Below are 26584 nucleotides of genomic sequence, written 5' to 3'. Positions count from 1 at the left end.
TAATTAAAACGTTTTTTTTATTTATTATTAAATGTAAAATTTCAGTCTAGTATGTTTAGATTTTAAGGTTCCATTTCGGCCAAGAGATTTCAGTTTGGTGCATCACTAATAACTGTAAATATGTTTGTGCAATATGCAATTTTTCCTTTTTTTTCCTCAGATTTTGCTGGATAACAAAGCCCACAGTGGTAAAGTTAAGATCAGTCTGGAAAATCGGGCCTCCATTAAGGAATGTAGAGACCCAAGTGTTTCTGGACACGGTAAGGCTCAACTTTCTTTTTCAGATCAGTTGATTTTTGAGATGAGGGACAAAAACAATAATTTTTAATACTAAATTGATTTCAAATGAATATGTTTGTAGACAAAGGTCTCTGCTAACGAGCCATGTAAGGGAACCGGTTTTTATAAAAATGCTTTTTTTTCTGAAAACTGACATTTATTCACATAATAACTTGCAGCACATCTTACTGTCATTTGTGTCAACTCCATCAGACGCAGTGAAAAACATGCCATTTTAATTTGATCCAACCAAAAAGAGCGTGAAATCTTTAATTATCAAATAATGGAGTTCAGTAAAGGAGTTTAAAATGCATTCTATGGATTATTTTTTATTTTTTTCTGTTTTCACACTCTTCTGAAAATTCTGACGGTGTGGACAAAATGTAATAATTTTCCATCCTTACCATGTGTTGAATGCTGGAGCCATTTTGGGGTTTTTTCCTCTGTTATAGCTGCCTCTATAACCCAAACTAAAATGCCAAATTTATCCCACAGTTCTAATGGAATTTATCATAATGGGAATGACGGAGATGATGCTGTTACCGTGGAGACTTTGTGTGTTTTAAAATATCAAACTTACCAGACCACATGTCCTAGTGTTGCATCCACCATGAGCAGGAAGTGGGAAAGGGGTCCTTAGAATTATAGCTGACATGAAAAATGTTTTGCCATTTTGACCTCTTGCTGAGGACAGGTTAATTTACATGTGCTTCCAAGTATAGAGCATGCGTTTAAAATATTCTAATTTTATTTTTTAAACATATATATGAATGATGCCTGAATGTCCAAAGTACACACATTTCTTTTAGATTTAACTTTTGTAGTATTTTAATGTTGAACATAATGATTACTTTTGTATGTAAGACATGTTTTTTCCCTTATCTCAAGATTTAGTGATGTAACGTATTGTTTGCATAGTGGAAATTCACTATATATTTCTTGTTCACATTTGTTATACTCACTGTCCATCCACCTCTCTCTCTCTCTCTCTCTCTCTCTCTCTTTCTGTTTCCCTCTCTCTCTTTTTGTCTCTCTCTCTCTAGCTGATAGCTATGCTCGTGTGTGGTTTGATGTGGCTGTTGCAGTTGTTTGTACTCTTTCTCTGATCCTCTGTGGTCGCTCTATCCTCAGAGGCATTGTCCTTCAAAATGTAAGATATCTTCTCAAACAAATTCATATTAACTGATTATGTATTTTAACTGAAGAACATTTGGCTCATGTATAACACTCTCTTTTTTTTCAGGAGTTTGTGAAGTACTTTAAGAGCTCTTTGAAACGTGATGTCTGTTGGGGAGACAGAATGGAGTTCATTAACGGTTGGTATATTCTGCTCATCATTAGTGATGTGCTCACAATCACAGGCTCCATCATCAAGATCGGTATTGAGCTTAAGGTAAGCCGAGCGCTCGTGACATGATCAGCTTTTGAGATGAAATCCCATTAACTTTATTGAACTGGAACAAAGAACCATGTCCTGATATTTCATGACTGTTGCAACCCTCAGAACCTCTCATCCTACGACGAGTGTGGGATCCTCTTGGGCACATCAACGTTATTGGTTTGGGTCGGAGTTATTCGTTACCTCACCTTCTTTCAGAAGTACAATGTGAGAGATATGGACATCCACACACCAATGAACATGCAAACACACTGACAGTGTTTACATTAAATGCATGTGTTGTACTGTATTTAGTGTTGCAATCAAACACATTCTTGAAATGCTGCAGATGTGACTTGTCTAGATTTTGTACTTTGATTCGTTGAAAATAGACTCTAAATGTTTAAAATTCCTGAAGTGTCACTTTTTTCTTATCCAAACAACAAATCCTAAAGCAGAACAATTATTATTGTGATTATATTTATAAATGTGATATAATTATAATTTGTATTTTAAATGGTTTTTTGCTTTCACAGATTCTCATCGTCACATTAAGAGCTGCATTCCCGAATGTGATCCGCTTTTGTTGCTGTGTTGCGGTGATCTACCTTGGCTATTGCTTCTGTGGGTGGATTGTGCTGGGACCCTACCATGTTAAGGTACACAGCTCAAGCCTGATTGGTGGAGAGTCTGTGACTGACAGAAACCAATTAAGGATGTGAAATGCACGTAATACATGGATGAATTATCTTGTTCAGCACTTCCTTAACAAAAAAAAGGACCATGGCGGTACCATGATACAGTGATGGTTTAGTATGGTAATACAATGGAATATGCTGAAATATGCTATGATTACTGAATGATTTCCATGTACCATTGAACACCATGGTATTACATGGTACATATTTAAAAGCCCATGGTATTACCATGGTATCATGTCAAATGGGAGTATTCCTAAAAAACAAAATAAAAACAAACATGACATTTTATGCATTTGGCAGATGTATTTATCCAAAGGCACTTACAGTGCATATGAGATATACATTTAAGATGTTTGTGTGTTCCCTGGTAATCGAGCCCATGACCTTGGCATTGCTAGTGCCATGCTCTACCATTTGAACTACAGGAACTTCTATTTAAAGTGTTATTCACCTCTGAATTTGTTATTGTATTAATTCAGCATAAATAATTTTCTTTTTACATTTTTGACATTATAGACTACTTTTTGTTCGAGATTGTCAAAAATGTATTTCGACATGTAAGTTCACATATGGCACCACATGTGACTTTCAGATGTAAAGGTCAGATTAAACAGGCACCACATGTGACTTTGTACCAGTTTAGAGTTTTAAATTTAGAGTAAACAATTGAATTCAATTTTGATCTGTTCCTCACCCACATGTATTATATCGCTTCTGAAGATATGGATTAAACCACTGGAGTCTTATGGATTACTTTTCTGTTTCCTTTGTGATTTTTGGAGCTACAAAGGTCTGTTCACCATACATTTGCATTGTATGGACCAACAGAGCAGAGATATTCTTCTACAAATCTTTGTGTTCTGTTGAAGAAATAAAGTCATACACATCTGGGATGGCATGAGGGTGATTAAATGATGAGAATTTTCCTCTATCCATTTAAAACTTGTGAAAACATTTAACTCACTTTTAGTGTCACCCAGTGGATATTTCACCTTGGAACTGCCACGATATGTGTAATGAACCTTGTAATACCACTTAATTTAATGCGATCTGGCTGCAAAATAATGTGAAGTCCAAGAGGATTGAAAAACATTTGAAGACAAAAAAAAACAAAGATGATTTTAGAATGAGTTTTGCCAGCAAGTCACACATCTTCTCTCCCATAATGTTCTTATGTCTGTCTTTTTCTTCCCTCAGTTCCGCTCCCTGTCGCTGGTATCTGAGTGTCTGTTTTCTCTGATCAATGGAGATGACATGTTCGTGACCTTTAGTGGCATGCAAGAAAGCAGCATGCTCGTTTGGGTCTTCAGTCAGGTGACTTTAATCACACACACACACACACACACACACACACACACACACACACACACACACACAGGTACATTCATTCAGTATAATAAAGACACTGTGTTCTCTTGCAGGTTTATCTGTACACGTTCATCTCTCTATTCATTTACATGGTGCTCTCGCTCTTTATTGCGCTCATCACTGGAGCTTATGAGACCATTAAGGTAAGAGAAAGGGGTGTTAGATGCAAAGATAGAAATGTAAAATATATTCTTGTTCCTGATACACTCAACACACACACACAACCATCCTTATAAAAAACAATTCTATAAACCTTAGCTGTTTTATTTTATAATAATAATTTAAGCCCATTTAAGACATTTAAATTAATTATCTAGTTGTGTTAGTATTGTTATCAATAATTAGTTGTTTTTGTTTCCTAGTTAACTTTTGTTTCAAGATGAATGCTAATGTTATATAGTAAATTACAGTAAAAATAAAACGAGATACTTTAGGAAAAACGAGAATGCACAGAAGAAAATGATAAATGACATATGAGGAATCACAGTCTTTTACCTGATGAATACAACAGAGATGAGATATTTGGGGTATTTACCCAATAAATCAATAAAAAGATTATGGTTTTATGTGATGATACTGTAAATAGTAAAACTGGGGAAAATGTAGGATGGGGAAAATCCAAGCAGCTTTGGATATCATGATATCCTTTCATTTCCTTTCAGCATCAAACTCAGGAGCCCTTCCATATCACTGACATGCACGCATTCATCGCTGAGTGCAAGGACACGCCCTGCTCTGGAAAGTTCCGTGGAATCGAGACCTCGCCGTGCTCTTTCTTCTGCTGTTGTGACAGGTGTGCCGCATACAGATCTAATGATCATTTTGTTGAAACTGAAAGGTCTAAATGTAAAGGATTGCAAATGATTTAACAGAATGGAAAAATATAAATCTATTGGTTTAAAGTGGTTGATTATAAGTAAGGAGACAACATATTTTTCTGCAAAATATTCATATATTTGCAAATATACAAGTACTTTGAGAGTGTAGATCAGTGTTTCCCAACCTCTGTGCCGCGGCACACTAGTGTGCTGTGAAAGATTGTCAGGTGTGCCGTGGAAAATTATACAATTCCACAAAATAAATAAATGCATATCGATGCAAATGCATATAAAATTAATTCCAAAATAATTTTAGCGATCCAAATTCCTCAACTTTTGGAGAAATTCACCATTTTGAAACCATATTCGGCCACTTAATTAATGTGCAAAAGTGAGTGATATTTATACACATTAAGGGTCTTTCACATGACTCGTATCAGCGCTGCAGAATACATTGAAGAGACCGTTCGTCTATCCCTCACAGCCTCATTGTCATTCCCGTTAAAAATCAAAGATGGCGATGCTGTAAATAAGGTCTATAGTGTTATGCTCTTCGAGAAGACAACCTAATGAACCAAATGGCTTAGTTATAGGAATTTCTATACATTAAACTGTATTTTAACATAAAAAAAAATTATATAATGAATCTTTAAATATATCTGAAGTCTGGTTTTCTTGTAATCTGTTTGTCCGACACTGCAGAACTACCACATATGAAGACGTCCTCCTTGTCAACTAATGAAGTCATGAGGCTTGAATTCTGACAACACCTTCCTCTGCTGGTCACACTGCAGTACTGTGACGTCACTGAAGTTAATGGCAAAATGAGGAAAGCTCCAGACAGATGACCCAGGAAGTCACAGTCACTTTACTTTGGGCCTTAAGTGGAGGAGCACATTTTAGTTAAACCACAGTCTGACCAATTTAAATTTTACCTCAACTTGTTTTTAGTTTTATTTCAATTTTAATCCAAAGGTAGCTGAAGTACCCCAGTACCACTAGATAGAGAGTACAAGAAACTGCACATACGCAAATGTTGTGTACAGTAATCGTTCTCTGAATACCGATCCCATAAGTCCATTCAGTGTGTGCTGGGGTGGGTCATCACTCACAAATGCTCAGAGACACACTGCCGTCTGCTTAATGTGTAATGTCTGCATCACTCCTCCTAAATCAGATGTTTCTAAAAGAGACTGAACAGCTTTGGCCTTGCCAAAGCATTTATCAGGTACAAAACTGCTGTAGCAAAAAGATCAAAGTTTATTGTGTGTCGTTCTAATTGTGGGTTAGGTATGTAAACTTAACTGTGCTTCATTGTCAGTGTTTGAAAAAGCTTTGGTAATTATCAATATTATTCAGCACTTAGAGTAAAACTAGCTCTCCCTAGAGTCAATAACAAGGGTTTTTGTCTTATAACCAATCCTAGTTTATGGTAAAAAAAAGAGATGATCTGACCATATGCGTTAGCACTCACAAATTTTTAATGTTAACCTTAATAATCTATTGATGCCAATTAATAGCTTTTATTTTGAGTGTAATTAATACCTCATTGTTGGATATGATGTTGAATAGCATGATATGCATATTTTTGTATGTCAAAAGAGCTCACAGAGTAATGACAAATTTTTTGTGAATTTTAGGTAGACTGATGCATTATTTTATAGCTATAAACCAATGAAATCAAATCACTCTTTTTGCACACAATAATGTTGATTTATAAATTATGTTAGAGATGTACAATTAAATCCTTCTTAAAGGGATAGTTCACCCAAAAATTCTCTCATCATTTACTCACCCTCATGCCATCCCAGATGTGTAGGACTTACTTTCTTCAGAACACACACATTTTATTTTAGAAGAATATTTTAGCTCTGTTGGTCCTCACAATGGAAGTGAATTGGTGCCAAAATTTTGAAGCTCCAAAAATGGTAGGTGTGGGTGAGAAACAGATTCATATTTAAGTCCTTCTTTACAATACATTTTTCTCTCTTCCCAGTAGGTGGCGGTATGCATGAAGAATGAGAAAGTGAAAGTGGAGATTGATAGGAAAAAAGGATTTATACATTGATCTGTTTCTCACCCACACCATATCACTTCTGAAAATGTGGATTTTAACACTGGAGTCTCATGGATTACTATTATGCTGCCTTATTGTGCTTTTTGTAGCTTTAAAATTGTGGTCACTATTATCTCGCATTGAATAGACCAACAGAGCTGAAATATTCTTTGAAAAATCTTTGTGTTCAGCAGAAGAAAGAAAGTAATAAACATCTGGGATGGCATGAGTGTGAAGAAATTAGAGATTTTGCATTTTTGGGTGAACTTTCCCTTTAAGTTTTATTTTAAAATGGAGGCCTTAATTGATCCAAGAACACTTGTATAAGATTACTGGCTAGGGCAAAGTGTTCGTCACCATGGTGATGTATTAGAACGATAGAACTAACCAAGAATGCTTGACCCATATCATGCATAAACAGCCTCACTTCAGAAGACAAACAAGCCTAATTGTATCTTCTCAATTACACTTGCCGGATAAGAGAAGTGTATAAACATTGTTTAAATTTTGGGACTGTGGTGCAAACCATTTACACAGGCAAAGACTAAGTGGGACCAGTCATGATAAGTGATGCAGTCATATACATGTTTTTAATTATTAATTGTTATTACATTGTTGTTTTAATGTGTTATTCAATCATGTTCTAGAGTAATGTTTTATTTATATTCTGTCGTCTCTGTTGTTTTGCTGTTTTGAATGAATTTAAAGTGCACATCAGCAATCAGAGAACACTTAAAACTTTTGAGACTTTCTAAGACTACCATATATGAAGATAAACAGATTAAGAAACTGTATCACACTCAGAGATCATGGTACTGTATATGTGTTTTAGTTTATAAATCCCAGATTAGACATGTATCTGAAATATTTCAATTTCATTCATTAGAAGTGGAACGGCAAACAAGAATCAATTCAAATACGTTTTGTTGACCAAGGTGGTGCAAAAATGCATTTTGGGTGAAATGTTGTACAATAATGTGCTGTTTACTGTTTGGGATTTTTGCTCTCCTGTTTTTTATTTTTTTCCTGTTTAAGTCGTTTTGCATACTTTTATAAGTGTCGTACATTTTTCTGAACCTGTAGGTTTTGACAGGGTGTTTGTGTTTTATAACACAATGTTCATATGTATTACTTCATTCAGTTTGAGAGCTTTTAAAGTCTATGTTAATATAGACACTGTCCTATTTTTTGGTTATTGTTCCAAATTATGTATTGAGTAAATGAGTCAATACTTAAAAGAAAAGTCTATCAATCCATTTATTTATTTATTAGTATCTTATTTGACCACTAGGTGGTACATTAAGAGCATTATTTCACAAATCTCAACCCTTTCAAATTCAATAGCTCTGGCACCTGTTAGTTTATTTGCTTTAGGTATGACAATGGATTGAAAACAGATTTAGCAAATTGTGTTTGTGTGTTTTGGGTGAGTGGCTGTAGGCATGTATGTTTGAATAGCTGGTTTAAGCAGGTGCACAAACCATTGCTTAAGTCAGGGTACATGAGATGGCTATCTGAAACCACAGAAATCAAACAGAGCCACACAGCTGTATAACCCCTCTCAGGTGACCATTCAGAACTACAAACAACAATTGCCTGATTAGCCTTTCACAAACTGATCTTGCATAGTGGGGTGGCAGTCTGAATATGTGCCACACCTATAGGTATTCAAACAGTGAGAGAGAGATAAGAGGAAGAGATTTCATTCAACCAGCTTAATAAATCCATTGTGAGAATAAACAAAAGGAAAGATTTTACAACAGCCTACAGTTGTGACCAAAAATATTGGCACCCTTGGTAAATATGAGCAAAGAATTCTGTGAAATAAAATCTGCATAGTTTATCCTTTTGATCTTTCATTCAATACATACTCAAAAATCTAACCTTTGATTGAACAAAAACTATTGAAAGAGGGGAAATATCTCATTATTAAATAAATAAATATTTTTCTCCAAAACATGTTGGCCACAATTACTGGCAGCCCTAGAAATTATTATGAGTAAAATATATCTGAAGTATATTCCCATTCATATTTTAAATGTTTTTAGCGCAACTGGGTGACTAGGAACATGACTAGTTCAGCCATGACTTCCTGTTTCACAGGGGTATAAATATGAGGTAACACACAGGCCAAATTCCCTTAATCATCAATCACATTTAGACTAAATAATATAGTTCTGATGTGAGGCAACAGGTTGTTGAGCTTAACAAAATTGGAAATGGCTAAAAGAAAAATTGCCAAAGCATTGAAAATACCCATTTCCACCATCAGTGCAATAATGAACATGTTCCAATCAACTGGAGATGTTAAGAATTGGCCTGGAAAAGGACGCATGTCTATACTGACTACCGCACAGTGAGGAGGATGGTTCAAGTGGGCAAACATTCTCCAAGGATCACAGCTGGAGAATTGCAGAAATTAGTTGGGTCTTGGGGTCAGTCTCGTAAAAAATATCAGCCATCACCTACATCACCACAAGTTGTTTGGGAGGGTTTCAAGAAAAAAACCCTCTGCTCTCATCCAACAACAAACTCAAGCATCGTTAGTTTGCCAGACACTACTGGAACTTCAAATGCAACTGGGTTCTATGGTCAGAAGAGAAACAAAAAAAGCTTTTTGGCAGCAAACACCAGAGATTTTTTTTAATTTTTTTTAATTTTTTTTTATTTAACCTTTATTTAACCAGAAGAGCTCTCTGAGATTAAAAATCTCTTTCACAGGAGTGTCCTGGCCAAAATGTGCAGCAGTACAATCAGTTCCATTACAGATAAACATCACACAGACAGACTAAAAACACTTAAAAGCAATTGCATAATGTTAGATCAGCTTCTATTCGCCGGATAACTGATTTAAAAGGGTCTAGAGTCAGCAGATTTTCTAATTTTAATTTAGATTGGAAAAGATTCCAATCAAACGGCGCTAGCGTACATAAAAGACTTCTTACCTAACTCAGTTCGAGTAAAAGGAACAGAAAGAGTATAGAAGTTTTGCGAACGAAGAGAATAATTCTTGATAATTTTCTGCTGCATAAAACAACAGAGATAGGAAGGCAACAACCCCAAGATAGCTTTGTAAATAATTAAGTACCAGTGCATTTTTCTTCTGGTAGACAGAGAAGGCCAACCTACTCTATGGTACAAGGTGCAATGATGGGTTGAAGATTTACAATTTGATATGAACCTTAAAGCACCATGACAAACGGCATCTAAAGAAGAAAGAAGATAAGAAGGTGCAAACTGATATACAACATCACCATAATCAAGGACAGGGAGAAAAGTAGCAGTGACTAATTTCTTTTTTACATTAAAAGAGAAGAAAAAAATTGTTCCTGTAATAAAACCCAAGCTTGATTTTCAGTTTATTCTTCAGTTGAGTGATATGAGAACTAAAAGATAAGGCATCATCAACTATGATGCCTAGATATTTGTACTCTTTTACTAATTCAATCACTGTACCTTGAAAGGTCTGAAGAGATACTGAATTATTTTCAGGTTTTTTTGATTTGGAAAATAACATATACTTGGTTTTATCAGTGTTCAGAACTAGTTTTAAACTGTGAAGCCTTAACTGAATAATATTAAAGGCTGACTGAAGCTTAGACAAGGCTTGCTGTCCGGAGGAAGCGCTGCTGTACACAACAGAATCATCGGCATAAAATTGTAAGTTTGCATCCTGAATGTCATAATCAAGGCTGTTTATATAAATGGTGAATAAAAGGGGCCCCAGCACCGATCCTTGGGGAACACCTTTTGAAATCTCTAATGAATCAGATTGTTTACCTTCGGCTTGAACACACTGGGTTCTTCCACTCAGATAATTTTTAAACCAAGGAATAGCGTGACTTGATAAACCAACAACCTTCAATCTGTGCAGCAAGATACCGTGATCCACTGTATCGAAGGCCTTAGATAAATCGATGAAAAGCGAGGCACAAGATTCACCATTATCCATTGACCCTACAATGTCATTTAAAACTTTCAAAATAGCCGTTGTAGTACTGTGTTTTTTGCGAAACCCAGATTGATTGATAGACAACACCCCATTTGCATTCAAGTAGCATGTCAACTGTTCACCAATGAGGTTTTCTAGTATCTTAGATAAAACGCAGAGTTTTGAGATAGGTCTGTAATTATTCATTATAATGGGATCCCCCCCTTTTAATAAAGGAACAACAAGTGCTGATTTCCAAATTTCTGGAATAACACCAGTGTTTAAAGAAAGATTAAAAATATAAGTTAAAGCAGATGTAATATAATCTGCTGCTAGTTTCAAATACACAGGCTCCACACAATCAGGACCTGGAGATTTGTTTATGTCAAGCAGACAGAGTGCTTTATAAACGTCAGTGCTCTTAATTTGTTTAAATCTAAACTCTTCCTTTTCTAGAAGACTTTCTGCATTAATAAAATCAGAATTAGAACCTATAAGATTTAGTGGTTCAAATAGAGACCCAGAGGCAACAAAATGCTTATTAAAGCAATTGAGCATATGTTCTTTATCTGATATGCTAGTGGAATCCATTTTTATACATGATGGGAAACTAGACTTGTTTTTACTACCTGATATCAGTTTTATATTCTGCCAGAATTTCTTGGGGTTGTTTGAGTTAATAGTGGTTTTTTCAATAAAATAATCAGCCTTTGCTTTTCTAATAGCGACTGTGCATTTATTCCGGAGCTGCCTAAAACATCAGATTGTCTGGCTTTTGCCCATGCCACATCCCGCTCACGAATTTGAACAGAAAGGGCTTCAGAAAACCAGGGATTATCCCTACCTTTAACACGGAATTTTTTAAAAGGTGCATGCCTGTTGATGATTGATAAAAATCCATCATAAAAGTAATACCAGGCAGACTCAGCATCGGGAATGAGAAAAATCCTGTCCCAATCATAGCGTGCTACATCAAAAAGAAAGGCTTGTTCATTAAAATGTCGTGTACAACGTTTAGTGATAATACGTGGTTTATGCATGGGTAGTTTGGTATCTCTGACTATGGCAATGACGCAGTGATCGCTAACATCATTAGCATATACAGAGGCCAAAGAATACTTGTGAGGCAAATTACTAAAAATAAGATCAATTAATGTGGACTTTTTGTAATCCTTCGAGTTAGGTCTAGTAGGTGTCTCAACTAGCTGAAAGAGATTTAAAGAGTCACAAATTGCTTTGAAACAATCAGATACTGACTGTAGCCAGTTCACATTAAAATCACCAAGAAGAACAAGCTCCTTGTAATTCAAAGAAGTCACCGAGTGCATCAGAGAGGAAATGGCATCAGTACTAGCTGATGGGGGTCTGTAGCAACCAACTACAGTAAGATGTAAAGTCTTAGAAACGATAAGATTTAAAGCTAATAATTCATACTTTTTAACTACTGACTCAGAGAGCAACACAGTAACTTCAAAACTGTCCTTAACATAGATTGCTACCCCCCCTCCCCTTTTTGGTCTGTCAGTCCTATAAACAGTATAAGCATCAATATCTATGGCATTATCTGAAACTGTTTTTTTAAGCCATGTTTCAGATATCACTATAACATCAGCACTGGTATTTTTTGCCCAGATACGCACCAAGTCCAGCTTAGGAAGCCTTTTTAAAGGCTGATGATGATGAAGTACCCAATGCCCACGGTTAAATGTGGTGCTGGATCTTTAATGTTGTGGGGCTGTTTTTTCTGCCAGAGGTCCTGTACATCTTGTTTGGATGCATAGCATCACAGACTCTATCAAATACCAACAGATAGAAAATCAAAACCTGGCTGCGTCTGCCAAAAAGCTTACAATGGGCCATGGTTGGATCTTCCAGCAGGACAATGATCCAAAACAAACATCAAAATCAACACAAAAATGGTTCACTGACCACAAAATCATGGTTCTGCCATGGCCATCCCAGTCTCCTGACCTGAACCCCATAGAAAACCTGTGGGGTGAACTAAAGAGGAAAGTCCACCAACATGGACACCTGAATTTGAAGGGTCTGTAGAGATTCTGTGTGGAGGAATGGTCTCAGATCCCTTGCCAGGTGTTCTCCAACCTCATTAGGCATTATAGGAGAAGACTCATAGCTGAAATCTTGGCAAATGGAGGTTGCAAAAAGTATTGAATAAAAGGGTGCCAATAATTATGGCCAATGCTTTTTGGAGGAAAATATGTATTTAATAATTAGATATTTCCTCTATTTTATTATTTTTTATTTGTTTTACTTCAATCAAAGGTTAGATTTTTGTGATTTACCAAGGGTGCCAATATTTTTGGCCACAACTGTAACAAGCACTGTGGAATAATCTTTAATAACAACAGGTAGACTTAATTCTCTCTAGATTAATGGAATATTCTGGGTTCAATACAAGTTAAGTTTAATCGATAGCATTTGTGGTAAAATGTTGATTACCAAAAATATTAATTTCATTAAAAAAAAGAGCAAAAATCTTGGTTACAGTACTTACAATGGAAGTGAATGGGACAAATCTGTAAACATTAAAATATTCACTGTTTCAAAAGTATAGCCACAAGATGTAAACAATATGTGTGTTTTATGTGATTTTTGAGTGATTAAATCACTTACTAACCTTTTCTGTGTAGTTACAGTTGAAGTCAGAAGTTTACATAGACTTTAGCCAAATACATTTAAACTCAGATTTTCACAATTCCTGACATTTAATCTTAGAAAACATTCCCTGTCTTAGGTCAGTTAGGATCAGTACTTTATTTTAACAATGTGAAATGTCAGAATTATAGTTTTTTAGGCTTTTATTTCTTTCATCACATTCACAGTGGGTCAGAAGTTTACATACACTTTGTTAGTATTTGGTAGCATTGCCTTTAAATTGTTTAATTTGGGCCAAACGTTTTAAGTAGCCTTCCACAAGCTTCTCACAATAAGTTGCAGGAATTTTGTCTCATTCCTCCAGACAGAACTGGTGTAATTGAGTCGGGTTTGTAGGCCTCCTTGCTCGCACACACTTTTTTTAGTTCTTCCCACAAATGTTCCTATCGGATTGAGGTCAGGGCTTTGTGATGGCCACTCCAATACTGGCCACTCCAAGACTTTGTTGTCCTTAAGCCATTTTGCACAACTTTGGAGTTATGCTTGTGGTCATTGTCCATTTGAAAGACCCATTTCTGACAGAGCTTTAACTTCCTGACTGATGTCTTGAGAATTTACTTCAATATATCCACATCATTTTCCTTCCTCATGATGTCATCTATTTTGTGAAATGCACCAGTCCCTCCTGCAGCAAAGCACCCCCACATGATGCTGCCACTCCTATGCTTCACAGATGGGATGGTGTTCTTTGGCTTGCAAGCATCACCCTTTTTCCTCCAAACGTAACGATGGTCATTATGGTCAACAGTTAAACTTTTGTTTCATCAGACCAGAGGAAATTTCTCCAGAAAGTAAGATCTTTTTCCCCATGTGCACTTGCAAACTGTTGTCTGGCTTTTTTGTGGCAGTTTTGGAGCAGTGGCTTCTTCCTTGCTGAGCAGCCTTTCAGTTTCTGTCGATATAGGACTTGTTTTACTGTGGATATAGATACTTGTCTAACTGTTTCTTCCAGCATCTTCACAAGGTCCTTTGCTGTTGTTCTGGGATTTATTTGCACTTTTCGGACAAAACAACATTCATCTTTAGGAGACACAATGCTTCTCCATCCTGAGCGGTACGATGGCTGCGTGGTCCCATGGTTTATACTTGTGGACTATTGTTCGTACAGATGAACGTGGTACCTGCAGGCATTTGGAAATTACTCCCAAGGATGAACCAGACTTGGAGGTGCACTTTTTTTTTTTGATCTTGTCTGATTTCTTTAGACTTTTCTGTCTGTAAACAATTGTTGGAAAATTACTAGGAAAGTAGATGTCCTAAAGGACTTGCCAACACTATAGTTTGCTAATATGAAATCTGTGGAGTGGTTAAAAAAGGAGTTTTAATGACTTCAAACTAAGTGTATGTAAACTTCTGTCTTCAACAGTATATCCAATTTTACAACTTCGTGGCTAATGCTGTAACCCTAAAACGACCACAAAAACTACATTTTAAACAACTTTACATTCAAAACATGTATGTAAGGCATGTAAAGCACCATATATTGTGTGAAGCTCAGTGTTGTTGGATGTTCGCAATATCCATTTTGTTAATAAATATTTTTTAGTTATAGGTAATATTATATAGAGACTAGTAAATGCCATTGTGTTTTCTGCCTAAAGACATGTGGAGAGTCAGTATTATGGGTGCTATGTGATTGGCTCAGCCCATAGATTCAAATTCTGTATTTGGAAATGAAGGGGCTGATCCTAAATAAGAACCATGCCCTGTTTAGACAAGAAGCTGCAGGCCTGTAAGAATCACTTAGTCATATGATACTGCCCACACTGCTTGTGCAAGGAAAGAGAGTGCACTCTGTGTCTTTTATGAAGCTTTTTCTTTGACATGGACATTATAGTCAATCAATGTTTTTATCTCTGTCTGACTCTTTACTTTACTTTTGTATACTTTAATGTACATACACATCCGTACACAGAAATAAAGAAGTTGGTGCATTTTCTCCATTGTTGACCCTTTATAACATAATGTAGTTTGCTGCCATACTGCTTGGTTATCTGATTTTCTCTGCCTAAATGCTGCATTTAGTCCCAGAATGTCCCTTTATATATATATATATATCATATTAAACTCCCTTTTAATATAAAAAAGTAAATGTGAAAACTGTTCATATTGTCAAGGACACATTAATTGGGTAATTAAAAAAAAAAAATACTCACAGGTCATTCAAGGGCTAAATCAAAACAAATGCTATTTCATTTGTTGTTTAAAGGTGCAGTCAATATTTTTTATATGTGGTCTTGGACTTACACTGACATCTAGGGCCTGGATGCAGCAAATTCAAATGTAATAGTTTTCAGTTAAATATGGCATTGCAGAAACTCACTATTCACAGTCAACCATGATTAATTTAATCCATGAGTGAAAGTGTCCAATAACAAGGCTGTTGCTGACATTTAGCGAGTAGTAGTTGGTCATGTGACCTTCTCAATGTAGAATAAAACAGCTTTTATGAGGTCTCTTATAGAACCTTCATCTTATGTGACTGGTTATGATTTAAAGCATATGTTTAAAATGATTATTTATTTATTTGGTAATAAAAGTTTTTTTTTACAGAGGAGAAAACACTGAGTTCACCTTTAAAAATAGTTTCCTGATGAAAGGATACCATTTGTCAACAAATGGATGTATTTGTGTGTGTGTGTGTTTCTTTACGTTTGACATTTTTATTTATAGTTCCTCAAAGATTAAGGCCCCCTCAAAAAAAATCGACATTTCTTTAGGATGATTCGCGAAGGTGAACGTGTTGAACGCGGGATGCTCGAGCGACCGATGGGCGGGGCGATAGTTTGCAAAGTGACGTCACTCTTCTTTGAAGTGAATTTCGGCCCTTGACCTCATTGGACAAAAACCGGGAGTCTGATAGGCTGCGTTTTGGTGGCTGGATTCTTTCGGTTGTGCGTGGTGACGGAAGAGCCGAGGGTTGAAGAAACAGAGGTTTGCAGGCGTGTACTCGAAAATAACCATATTTTAAACCTTCGTGAAAGGAACTCCACGCCTCCCGTTTCGCCGGTGTGAAGCCGAGTCTTTTAAAACCATCAGAAGGTAAATGCATTAAATATTTAAAAGCATGTTGACAGTGATGTCTTGGTATGAACGAAGCGCATTATACTCTCTTTCAACCTGTTTGAAACTACAATGCAAAATATTTTGTTTGTCATTTGGGTCCAAAATCATCTTAAACTGGGTTACATTCTGGTTTCTTTCCGATTCTAATCATGTTTGTACGGATTTCAGTTGGGCAGGTTTTTATGAATGCATCGATTTTATCCACAGGGCGTGAGTTGCTCCGCGGCTGCGCTCCATTGAATCGCAGTTCTCTTTTTGAGTATTTATTTGTAATTTATCACAACGCGTCGAAGGGCCTTTTATGCTAATAAATGAACTGGCACGTATGGCTGCTGCCAAATAAACACCAAATTGATTCGGATCGATTAAGCATTATTTTATTCCCCAAAGCAAATTAATACTTTTCAGGTATTTTAATTCTCCGTTTATTCTCTTGAAAGAGCAAACAGACCGCTACACGTGCCAGGCTTTGTTTGCGAATCTACCGGTGCAATCTACCGGTGTTGAGGAATTCACAATCTTTGTTGTGGTGGCTTCGCTGCACATGCCAAGCGAATATATTGCATCTAATTAATCTAATACGTTTAGAACGGTCTCGTTGATATTGTCACGCGCCTCGTTATTCTCTCTTTACCGGAGGCATCTACAAAAGCCTAAAGAAAATCGATAGTGTAAGCGGACTACTAGGGATTGCCGTCGTTGAAAATGGTAATGGGCTGTCTGGGCTACTTCTCGGAGCTTGTCTGGCTACCAACGTTGCCTTGTGATGAACTTGCAGATATCGTTTGAATCGCGCTGATGTCATGCTGTTTGTTATCAGCCAAAACGGCCGTACGTCTGCATAGAACCGCGCGTCTCCCGTTCAGTTATAGAATGCCGCTGGTCGCGGGAAGTTCATTACCGTAGCGCGCTTTTAGCTCCAATGGCCTGGATATTTTCGCTGCTTTGGGGAATTGTTGGCCTTTCACTGACGTGCAGCTATTCTCTTTCGGAAATCATTTAAACTTAAACGATTTCTTAAACGTGACACTCGACAACAGTTGCTGTCATTTATCTAATTCACAGTTGGTTTAAGGGATTTGCAAGAGATCATATTCTTGGCGTGGTAATTTAAAATACCCTTGCCAATACAACACAATTTAGAGTGAGTGAGATTGCACTATGATGTGCCACTAAGCCCATAATGGCATGCTGTGTCCTCCAATTGTGCCAGGAGTTCGTCATACACTTTGTAAAGCCAGCTGTTGTTGTCTCTACCCCCACCCCAACATACAAAACTGATTGACTTTACCTCTAAAACTGAAACCAATTTCATGCTAGAATAGAAGATTGTGGCCTTCTATTGGGGAGCTGCCTTGTCCTAGGATTTATGATAGCCAGATTCTCTGTGAAGACTTGTGTCTGACATCAGGTTAGCCAGAATTGTGTTCAGTAGGTCAGCAGTGTTACATTTTTCTTTTCTTTTAGCCACACTCCTCAATGAGGGGCTCCAAAGATCTTATAGAATTTTTTGAACATGATGCAGCATGGTTAGATTTGGCTCAAATTTGGCCTGTATGATTTGTAGTGATTGATCGTGCTTTCTGTAGTGCGCAACACTGCCCGCACCCTTTTCCAGTCCTCTTGGGTCCAGATTTTTTTTTTCCATTTAATTTCTTCCATTGGGTTTTTATCAAATCCTTTATAAAATATTTCTAAGCCATGGACTAAGCAGCTCAGAGGTGAATCGTAACATTATAAACATTTGATTTGAATCAAAAATGTATACGAAATTCTTAAAAGCCTGTACTTACTGACATTCAAGAGGGAATTAACTACAATCATATGATGCATTTGCAAATGACATGATTGAAAAATATAAATAATTGATTTAAAGCTTTTAAATCAGTATTTTATACCCTTTTCTCCCAGTCTGGAATAGCCAATTCCCACTACTTCGTAGGTCCTCGTGGTGGTGCAGTTATTTGCCTCAATCCAGATGGTGGAGGACAAGTTTCAGTTGCCTCTGCTTCTGAGACCATCAATCCGTGCATCTTATGTTGCTCGTTTTGCATGACACTGCGGAGACTCGCAACATGTGGAGGCTCATTCTACACTCCACGATCCATGCACAACTTACCATGTGCCCCTATTGAGAGCCAGAACCACATTATAGCGACCATGAAGAGTTTATGCCATGTCACTCTACCCTCCCTAGCAACTGGGCCAATTTGGTTTCTGAGGAGACCTGGCTGGAGTCACTCCGCACGCTCTGGATTCAAACTTGTGACTCCACGGGTTAATAGATGGTTTCTGTGTTAACTCTGTGTTGCACAGTAGCCTTAAACCGGTGCTATAGTGCTACCACGGACTCAAGCTTCATAATACATGTGGTACCATCGTGTTTTCCATTTAAATACAGTTGTATGCACCTAATACTTATGCAGTGAAATACTCATAAAAGCAAGCCAAGGCATAGTCAAGACACAACTGCCGAAGATCTCTCTTTTCAGAGCTGTTCACTCTCAATGTGTTTGTCTTTTTCAATGCAAGCATGCGCCAGACGGATGTCTGTGACTCGTGCAGGAGCAATGCATTTTTGTTTAGACACTTGTGTCAATTTGTAAATAAATTCAGACTTGAAAACATGCCTCTGGACACACGCATCTTTTTTTATCCCAAGAATGTGATTGGTCTTAACAGACTGCAAGTCATCGTCAGTGCTTGGCATGCATCCAAAAACTGAATGCTCATTTTAGCCTTCAAATGGGCATTTTTAAGCATATATTCAAAGGATATTTGAGTTTATGAATATACAGTATAAATGGATTGAGAATATGGGGGGGGACAGAATCCATTGCATTATTCCCTGCATGAGAGTGGGTGGTCGGAAACGGGCTTGTTTAGTGGGCTTTGTTAGCCACAATTCTCTGGTGGATGTTTCTGTTCTGGATCTTGGATTTTCTAGTTCTTTACCAGTATGTCTGCTATTAAGCATGATTTATAATAAATGAGGTAGATATAACCCTATAGATATACCATTGATTAACCACCTGCAAGCTCAAGTTAAATACAATCCTTTCTTTAAAGGCTTAAAAGTTATTAAGATTAATTAGCCTATGGAGAAAATTAATAGGATTTTTATTTCTGGAACCTGGCCGTTGCGCTCTTGCATCCTGATTTCATCATTGGTTGAGTCATCTCCGGATGTCTGTGCTGGAAACCATTATAGCCGTTCGTCATTGTGGTGCTGCCTAGTATCCTTCTGATCCCACTCAAGTCTGGTCAGTAGATTCCGCAGACGACATGGCTACATTTTTTTTGGCATTTATGCATAAAACTTTTCTTCTGAACAGGTTTTATGTTTATGGAGAGCCAGTAGTCAGTCCTGGTATTGTGAATGTATGATACTTATACATGCACAAGATGGAGGAAACTTGCATGTAGCACTGATGTTTACAGGCTTTGAGTAACAATCAGTATAATACTATTCTATCATTTTTTTTTTTTGATAATAAACATTCAGGGTAGAGGAATCGTGGTGAATCCTCACTGATTAAAGGTGTTTGTATTAATGTTGTCAAAAATACCGGTACCCCGGTACCAAGTCGGTACTCAAACAAAACATTATTTACGATACCAGAATTTCTGGAGGTACCGGGTCTACCCATGCAGAGGCGGGAACTTTCGAACGCTCACAACAAGCAAAAAATGACGGCAAGCAAAGCTGGTGTTGCTGCAGAGTCTCAACTGAATCATGTCGAAATGAAAAGTGGAAAAAGCCAGGTTTGGAAATTCTTTGTATTTGAGGCTGATGAAAAGGGAAACATCATAGATCAGCAAAAATCTATTTGTAAACTGTGCTTTCACAATTTTCTGACAAAAGGAGGAAACTAACTTAATAAAGCACATGAAAGACAGACACCCGGATTTATTCAAGCAAATAAAGCAGGCGAGTTTAAAAGCATAGTATCATTTGCATTAGGGCTGAAACGTTTAGTCGACATTATCGACATCGTCAAATACAAAATTGACGTGTGAGAGCAGCAGTTCACGCCTGACGGAGGAAGAATTACACAGATCAGTCCAGATGCACTCGAAACTTTCACAGTTTATTTTATGTAGATCCCAAAGTATTAGGGAATGATAAAAGAAAAAAAAGTGCATTCAGAAGCATGTACCGTTGTGGAATAAGCAGAGGCGGAGCTCTTTAAAGGAAACATCCCAGCGTTACGTCTTAAATGCAGTCAAATGCAGCGTTATTGCTTTATTAAAGTTCAAATATTACAGAAGCAGCTCATGTTAATAACTATAAACTCAGAAACTGGCATTTCTCTGTGTGGTCGGTGCCTCTTCTTTAAGTTGCGTGAATGTCCCGATCTAAGGGGGAGAGATTGAAACTGCACCCGGCTGAGAGAGTCTCTGCCTCGGGGAACTCATCCCTGGCGCGCGTACGCTTAATGCAGCTCGATTAGAACGTGATTGCGCGTGACTTATTTCATCATAATATCTATATATATGTCACTATGCATTTCTTATCGTGAAGAAAAATGTCAATATGTAGCTTTAGTAATAAGAGAGCACTTTGCACATTAGTTTGGAAATAGTTTTTTATTCATTCTATTGTATGCTTGTTTATTTAGGATTTGTTTTTTTAGTACTTGGTAAAAACTTAAATTAAAAGTTGCAAAAGTTGAAGCAAATATTATTTAAGTGTTCAAAAATCTTATCTAAGTGTTTTGTTATAATTCAAAAATAATATATTTAAATTAAAGTGTTGCTCAATGGCATATTTTTGTTCTTAGTTCTGCTGCTAATGTTTTGTAGACTTTGTTAATAAAAGTGTTGTTCAGAAACCTGTTTTTGTGTTTTGCTTTGGTACCGAAAATGGTATCGAGTACCGTGAAATTTCACTGGTATTGGTACCGACTACTGAAATTTTGGTACCGTGACAACACTAGTTTGTATGTAGTGTGCTTAATGGCCCAGATTGTACCATTTAACAGATGTGCCAAATAGCAGTCATGTCTGGTTGGCTCCAGCTTTAACCTTGACATTGAAGTGGGTTGGCCATTTCCCTGGCCCTGGACAAGCAGACTCACTCCGAGGAGGTAACCCCAGTTCCCTGTTGGGGATTAATTAAATGAACCACATTAATCATCAAATCAAGCCTGTTCACAAATCCACTGCCTTTAAATACTTGCGTAACTTTATTTAGTATGAACTAAATTGACTCCAGTTACAGTAATTTGAATTCTAGTTTATTCTCAGACTCTAGTGCTCTTTTATTCCCAATGAAATGGCCTCTTAAATTTAAATCATAAGAATAATTTACTCAATGCTTGATTTCTACTTTGCATTTTAGAAACAGCCCTTCATTATATTAAAACCTTTCGGATGGCTCTTATAACCCCCCAGTCTGCTAAAGCATTAGCAATGACATAAGAGCTTTCAAATATCAGCGAACAAGCACTGGATAACTTGGCAGAGTGTGTGTTTGTGTGCGTTTAGATGGAGCTGGCGACTTTACTGCTTTAATCTTCTTGGGCACCGTCCCTATCCATCATGGCATCCTGCTGTCTGTCCAGTATGCAAAACACACCCAAAACAACATGCAAACGTTCACCAGCTGTTCTTTCTATCTCCAAACACTGTCCCTCTTCATAACATCATCTAATTGTAACATGACAGCGCAGTCCTTGACATAACATCAGTGTTAATTGTACTTGTCTGTCTTGAACATGTGAGATAAGTACGGTCAAATCGTTTTCTGTTTCTGCCCTTCTCTCTTCAGTCATTGGCATTTAAAGCAGTTGTTCACCCAAAAAATGAAAAAGCATTTAGCCATTTATGTATTTACTTTCATAATTCCTAACTCATGTGTTTTGTTTTATTTTTTGGTGAACTGTTCCTTTAAGAGTTTCATTTCAGTCAGTTCTATTTTTAATGCACTTAGTCTTTTTACTCCCTCTTTCTGTCTAATATCTCTAAAGTTGTTTTGGCAGCTCTGTTCTGGCTGTGCCAAGCCCCCGTCAGCATGGTGCACAGCACACAATAGGGCATGTCCTCTCTTAATCCTTACACTACGCATGCCAAATTCAAAACCCGCTGGGTCATTAAGCCCCATTCACACCCTGTACTTGCACAAAACAAAACACATTCGCTTGTCTGGAGCTAATCCTTTTGGACAAGAGGGAGAGGGGTCGTCTGATACAGCAGGGTCGTCCAGTTTCTTCCTGTTTATCTGAATCGTTACTACCGTTTCACACTACCAGCACTGTTTGTCATCTCCGCTCAGCCCCACACATAATACTGACCCATCTACCCTTCCCTACACCCATCCAGTCACCATTCACAAGTACATACAACAGGGAATAATGGCTTTAGATTACCATAATATGAATTGAAAACTACTGGAGGAGCTAGTGATGATGGGAAAAGAAGTAGGGAGGAGTATTTTAAGTAATTTGTAGTCTAATAATCTAGCACAAATTAGTAATCGATTCTATTTATTTTAGAATTTAAGTTCAAACTTTTGAAGTTTTTTTTTTAATAAAAATTAGCACTATGCATAAACATACAGATAAAAAAATTACAAAAATGTTCACTCTTATTGAAGCATAGGCCACATCCACATTAATACATTTTCATCTGAAAATTGTTTTGGCCTTTCATCCACACTGAGATGGCATTTTTGTCTGGCGAAAACGCTCACCAAAGCGGAAAATTTTGAAAACGCTGTCTTCACATTGTAGTGTGGACAGGGAAAACTCATTTTTGAAAATGTAATCGGTTGTCATGTTATGCAGTCATGTGATCCATTCAACCTAAAACAATCAAGATGCTGGCCCACGTTGTAGCAGCACTGTTGTGCCTGCTATCCATTTTGATGGCGTTTATTAGAGATGAATATTACTTTGTACAACTTGTTTCAGACCGTTATGGAAATTATGCTTTGCCACTTTTCAATTTTTTTCAAAATGTTTTTTTCACAGCATGTGCATTAAAGGGATTTAAGCGTATTCAAATATTTCAGTGTGGATGAGCAAATTTTGAATGACCGGTGTAAATGCTCCCAAGACGCGGTGGTGGTCAGGAATGGATTCGGACCACATTCAAAGATGTAAAGACACATGCGTTTTCGTTATCTGGATAAAACTACATAAGTTATTAATTGTGTGACGAGGTTCCGCTACAGTCATCCGTTGTTGGATGGATGGAAGTGCGGTGTTGTGTGTTCTTGCCTTTTTCCTGTTAATTCAATCATTGCAAGAACGCAACAGGCACTTCCGTCTTGCAATTTGTTCACCCGAACGATGAACAAATTCTCAAATTATTCCATTGGAATGCACTTGGAATATCTCATATCCATCCTAATTTCCCACTCTCGCATCTCCTGTTTTGTAATCATCTGTGGCGCACTTGAAACCAGTTTTCACTCACGCAGCGCCGAACGCAAGATGAATATCATTCAATTTGCTTCAGTGACCCAGAAGTTTGCTGTGGCGGCCAGCAAATTTTTTTTCAATGAGGGTAAACCCAGACTTTTAAAGTGATCGAAGCCATTTTAATGATCCATCATCCGTGTTTTTAAAATTTTTGAATTTTATTTACCACATCCTCTGATGTGATATGCAAGTAGCATTTTGCGCCGTTAACTTTGATCATATCTATATTTGATCACACTGTAGACACATTTGAGTGCAAGTGTAAATGCCATCCAGCTAAATTTTATCCAGATACTATCTGAATATGAAACGCATGTTAATGCCAGGTGTAAATGGGGCCATAGATTCCAAGTCTTCTGAAACGATTCAATCACTTTAATGATTGAATTTTCTCTTGGGGTGAACTATTCCTTTAACAACAGTGTGCATCTACAGAGCTAACCAAGGCATTGAGTTGTAATGGCCAGATTTGGGTGAGTTTCATTGTTGCCCACAGCAGGCATCAAAGGGAAATCAAATTTCAATATTTGTCTAGTAAAAACACTAATCAAATATTGTAAGTATGATTTAATTCGACTAATCGATTACTCGTGCACATCCCTATAAGGAGAATTTTCAACTATACACCAAGTCTTGTTCTGTATGTCCTAAATATGGACTTTGAATTAGGGCTGCATGTTTGAATTATTGAGGATATGCGATATGATGTTCCTATGGTGACGTCATCGGAGTGCACGGAACATCATGACCCCCACGGCCCAAATAAAGAATACCATCCATCCCAGTGATCACAAAATTGTTGTCTTTTATTCCAAATTGCATTTAGATTGTATATTATATATGGTTTTACCATTAGCTATGTAGCAGGTTATAAAATTCATATTTATAAGTTAATTTCACTATATTATGGAATATCCTAAAATAGTACATCGTGACATATTTAATTTTTAAACTGTAATTCGTGTTTGTATTTATTTCATAATTAACCCATCCGTTGATATATCCAAATAGGCCATTAAACAAGCCAAGTTTGAGTTTCAAGCGGCGTTTGGTCTCATTATCAGCACAAATGTTGTTTTGATAGTCTTTAATGCTTTGATTGACAGATTGAGATGGGCAGCCCACTCTCTCTCTCTCTCTCTCTCTCTCTTATGGCACAAAAAAAGAAACCTGATTGAGCATTAGAAGGTATATTGAAAGATACAGTTCGACTTGAAGAAATCAAATGTGTCTTCTCTCTGCTCATATGCACACACACCCCAAGTGACAATTGCGTGCCAGGTCTGTTCTCCGCTATTTTTAAAAAATCGTGCCGTTATCGCAAGCACTTGTGATATGCATATCGCAATATGTACATTTGCAATATTTCGATAAATTCTATATACCGCGCAGCCCTACTTTGAATTAGGGATGCTCTGATACTGACTGTTTTAAATGGAACGGTTATCGGTCCGACGAGCCCGATCCAAATCCGATACTGTGTGTTAGTCATGTTCGTTACTGTCAAGCTAAAAAAAAAAAAAACACAAAGTAGTTAATATGACCCATGCATTTTATTCAAAGACAGCAGTGTGTAAGAAAGTGTGGTATCTGTCTCGTCACTGTCATGACTGCTATGTTGCTTGGAACTGCACAAGATGGTAGTGACAGTGATTTTATTTTGATTTGAAAGCGAGCAAGAGACCGGTGGATCCGTGACAAAAGGTGCGCGATTGAGATTTATTACTATTATAATATATTATCATTTGTTTACAAGTTGAATGGGATCCAAAAAATAACTGTGAATGAAAAGTGGACTGATGTCTTGCAACTAAATTGAACAAAAAAGTGAATAAAGTGTTTCTTAAAAGCTATACATTTATATTGAAATAATGTTTAGTTAGAGGTTTGTGTTTCTTTACATATTAAAGAATACTCCCAATTATTTCCAAACAATAATGTAAAGATATTCTAAACCGATTATGCAAAAAACAAACCGGTATCGGCTGATACTGAGATTTCCGAGATCAGAAGAGAAAAATTGGTATTGGTGCATCCCTACTTGCACTGTGAATACTATTGCACAGGAGTCGGCAACGTTAGAGGCATTATTGGCATTTGATCGATTGAAATCGAGAGGGATTAAAATTGCATGTATTTGGTTTTATTTAAGTCCTTTGATCCCAATGTTTTCCAGCTACAACACCATATTTGGAGTTAATTCTTTGAAATCTACAGCACAATTAAATTAACAATTTGATTTTAAACTATATAGTGCTCTAGATTCTAATAGTACTAATATCTTTTTTTGAACTGAGCTCAAAACTGTATGGCAAATCAAAATTTAAATGTTTTATGTATATCAATTTAATTAGAATCCCTGCACAGTCCGCAGCTTTACGCACATTGGAATTTTCAATCCTCGTAGTATCGGAGAGAGAAACAATCTCACCTGACTATCATGGGTGCTAACCGAGAGCAAGTTGGAGAATCCGATAAATAAATCGCACCCACCACTGGCATCTTTTTGTTTATTTTATTTAGTGTGGGTTCCAGTGCATGTATTAAAGAATTCACCCTTCCTATGAGAAGCATTTTTCACAGGAGCAGTTTTCAACAGTTGTGGGTGTATATGCGAGCATTGCGACTTTTGTCTCTTATTGGTTTTAATGAATGTGTCATGCTTGTATACGTGTTGAGAAATTTCTTGTGGAGAAAGATAGGAATCAACAAAAAATAAACAAAAACAACAAAAAATAAACATTTTATTCTAATGCATGGCACGAATGAGGTAAAGAAGCCATTCGGTCCTCTCATTAACATGCGCTCATTTACACTTTACAGAAATGCCGGTTTTCTTAAGGGACGGTATCAGTTTTTAGCATGTTCAATAAATCAATTTAAA

The 26584-nt window shown here is 36.9% G+C and overlaps 2 protein-coding genes across 2 annotated transcripts in view; both read left to right on the top strand.

Annotated features, from left to right (window-relative positions):
• The window catches only part of mcoln1a (mucolipin TRP cation channel 1a), a 31122-nt gene extending 22689 nt beyond the window's left edge, over positions 1-8433 (top strand). Inside the window, exons 7-15 of the mRNA XM_052138349.1 lie at positions 161-260; positions 1323-1429; positions 1523-1672; positions 1784-1885; positions 2194-2316; positions 3556-3672; positions 3780-3869; positions 4389-4519; positions 5247-8433. Coding sequence (XP_051994309.1) covers positions 161-260; positions 1323-1429; positions 1523-1672; positions 1784-1885; positions 2194-2316; positions 3556-3672; positions 3780-3869; positions 4389-4519; positions 5247-5283 — 957 coding nt within the window. The 3' untranslated portion in view covers positions 5284-8433. The remainder of the gene's footprint in view (positions 1-160; positions 261-1322; positions 1430-1522; positions 1673-1783; positions 1886-2193; positions 2317-3555; positions 3673-3779; positions 3870-4388; positions 4520-5246) is intronic.
• A 7636-nt stretch (positions 8434-16069) lies between these two features.
• The window catches only part of prr36a (proline rich 36a), a 30074-nt gene continuing 19559 nt past the window's right edge, over positions 16070-26584 (top strand). The window contains exon 1 of the mRNA XM_052138345.1: positions 16070-16249. The gene's annotated coding sequence lies outside the window, so the exon portion shown is untranslated. The remainder of the gene's footprint in view (positions 16250-26584) is intronic.

This window comes from Xyrauchen texanus, chromosome 11 (assembly GCF_025860055.1).
Source record: "Xyrauchen texanus isolate HMW12.3.18 chromosome 11, RBS_HiC_50CHRs, whole genome shotgun sequence".
NCBI lineage: Eukaryota > Metazoa > Chordata > Actinopteri > Cypriniformes > Catostomidae > Xyrauchen > Xyrauchen texanus.
This window is presented reverse-complemented; position numbering and strand designations above follow the sequence as displayed.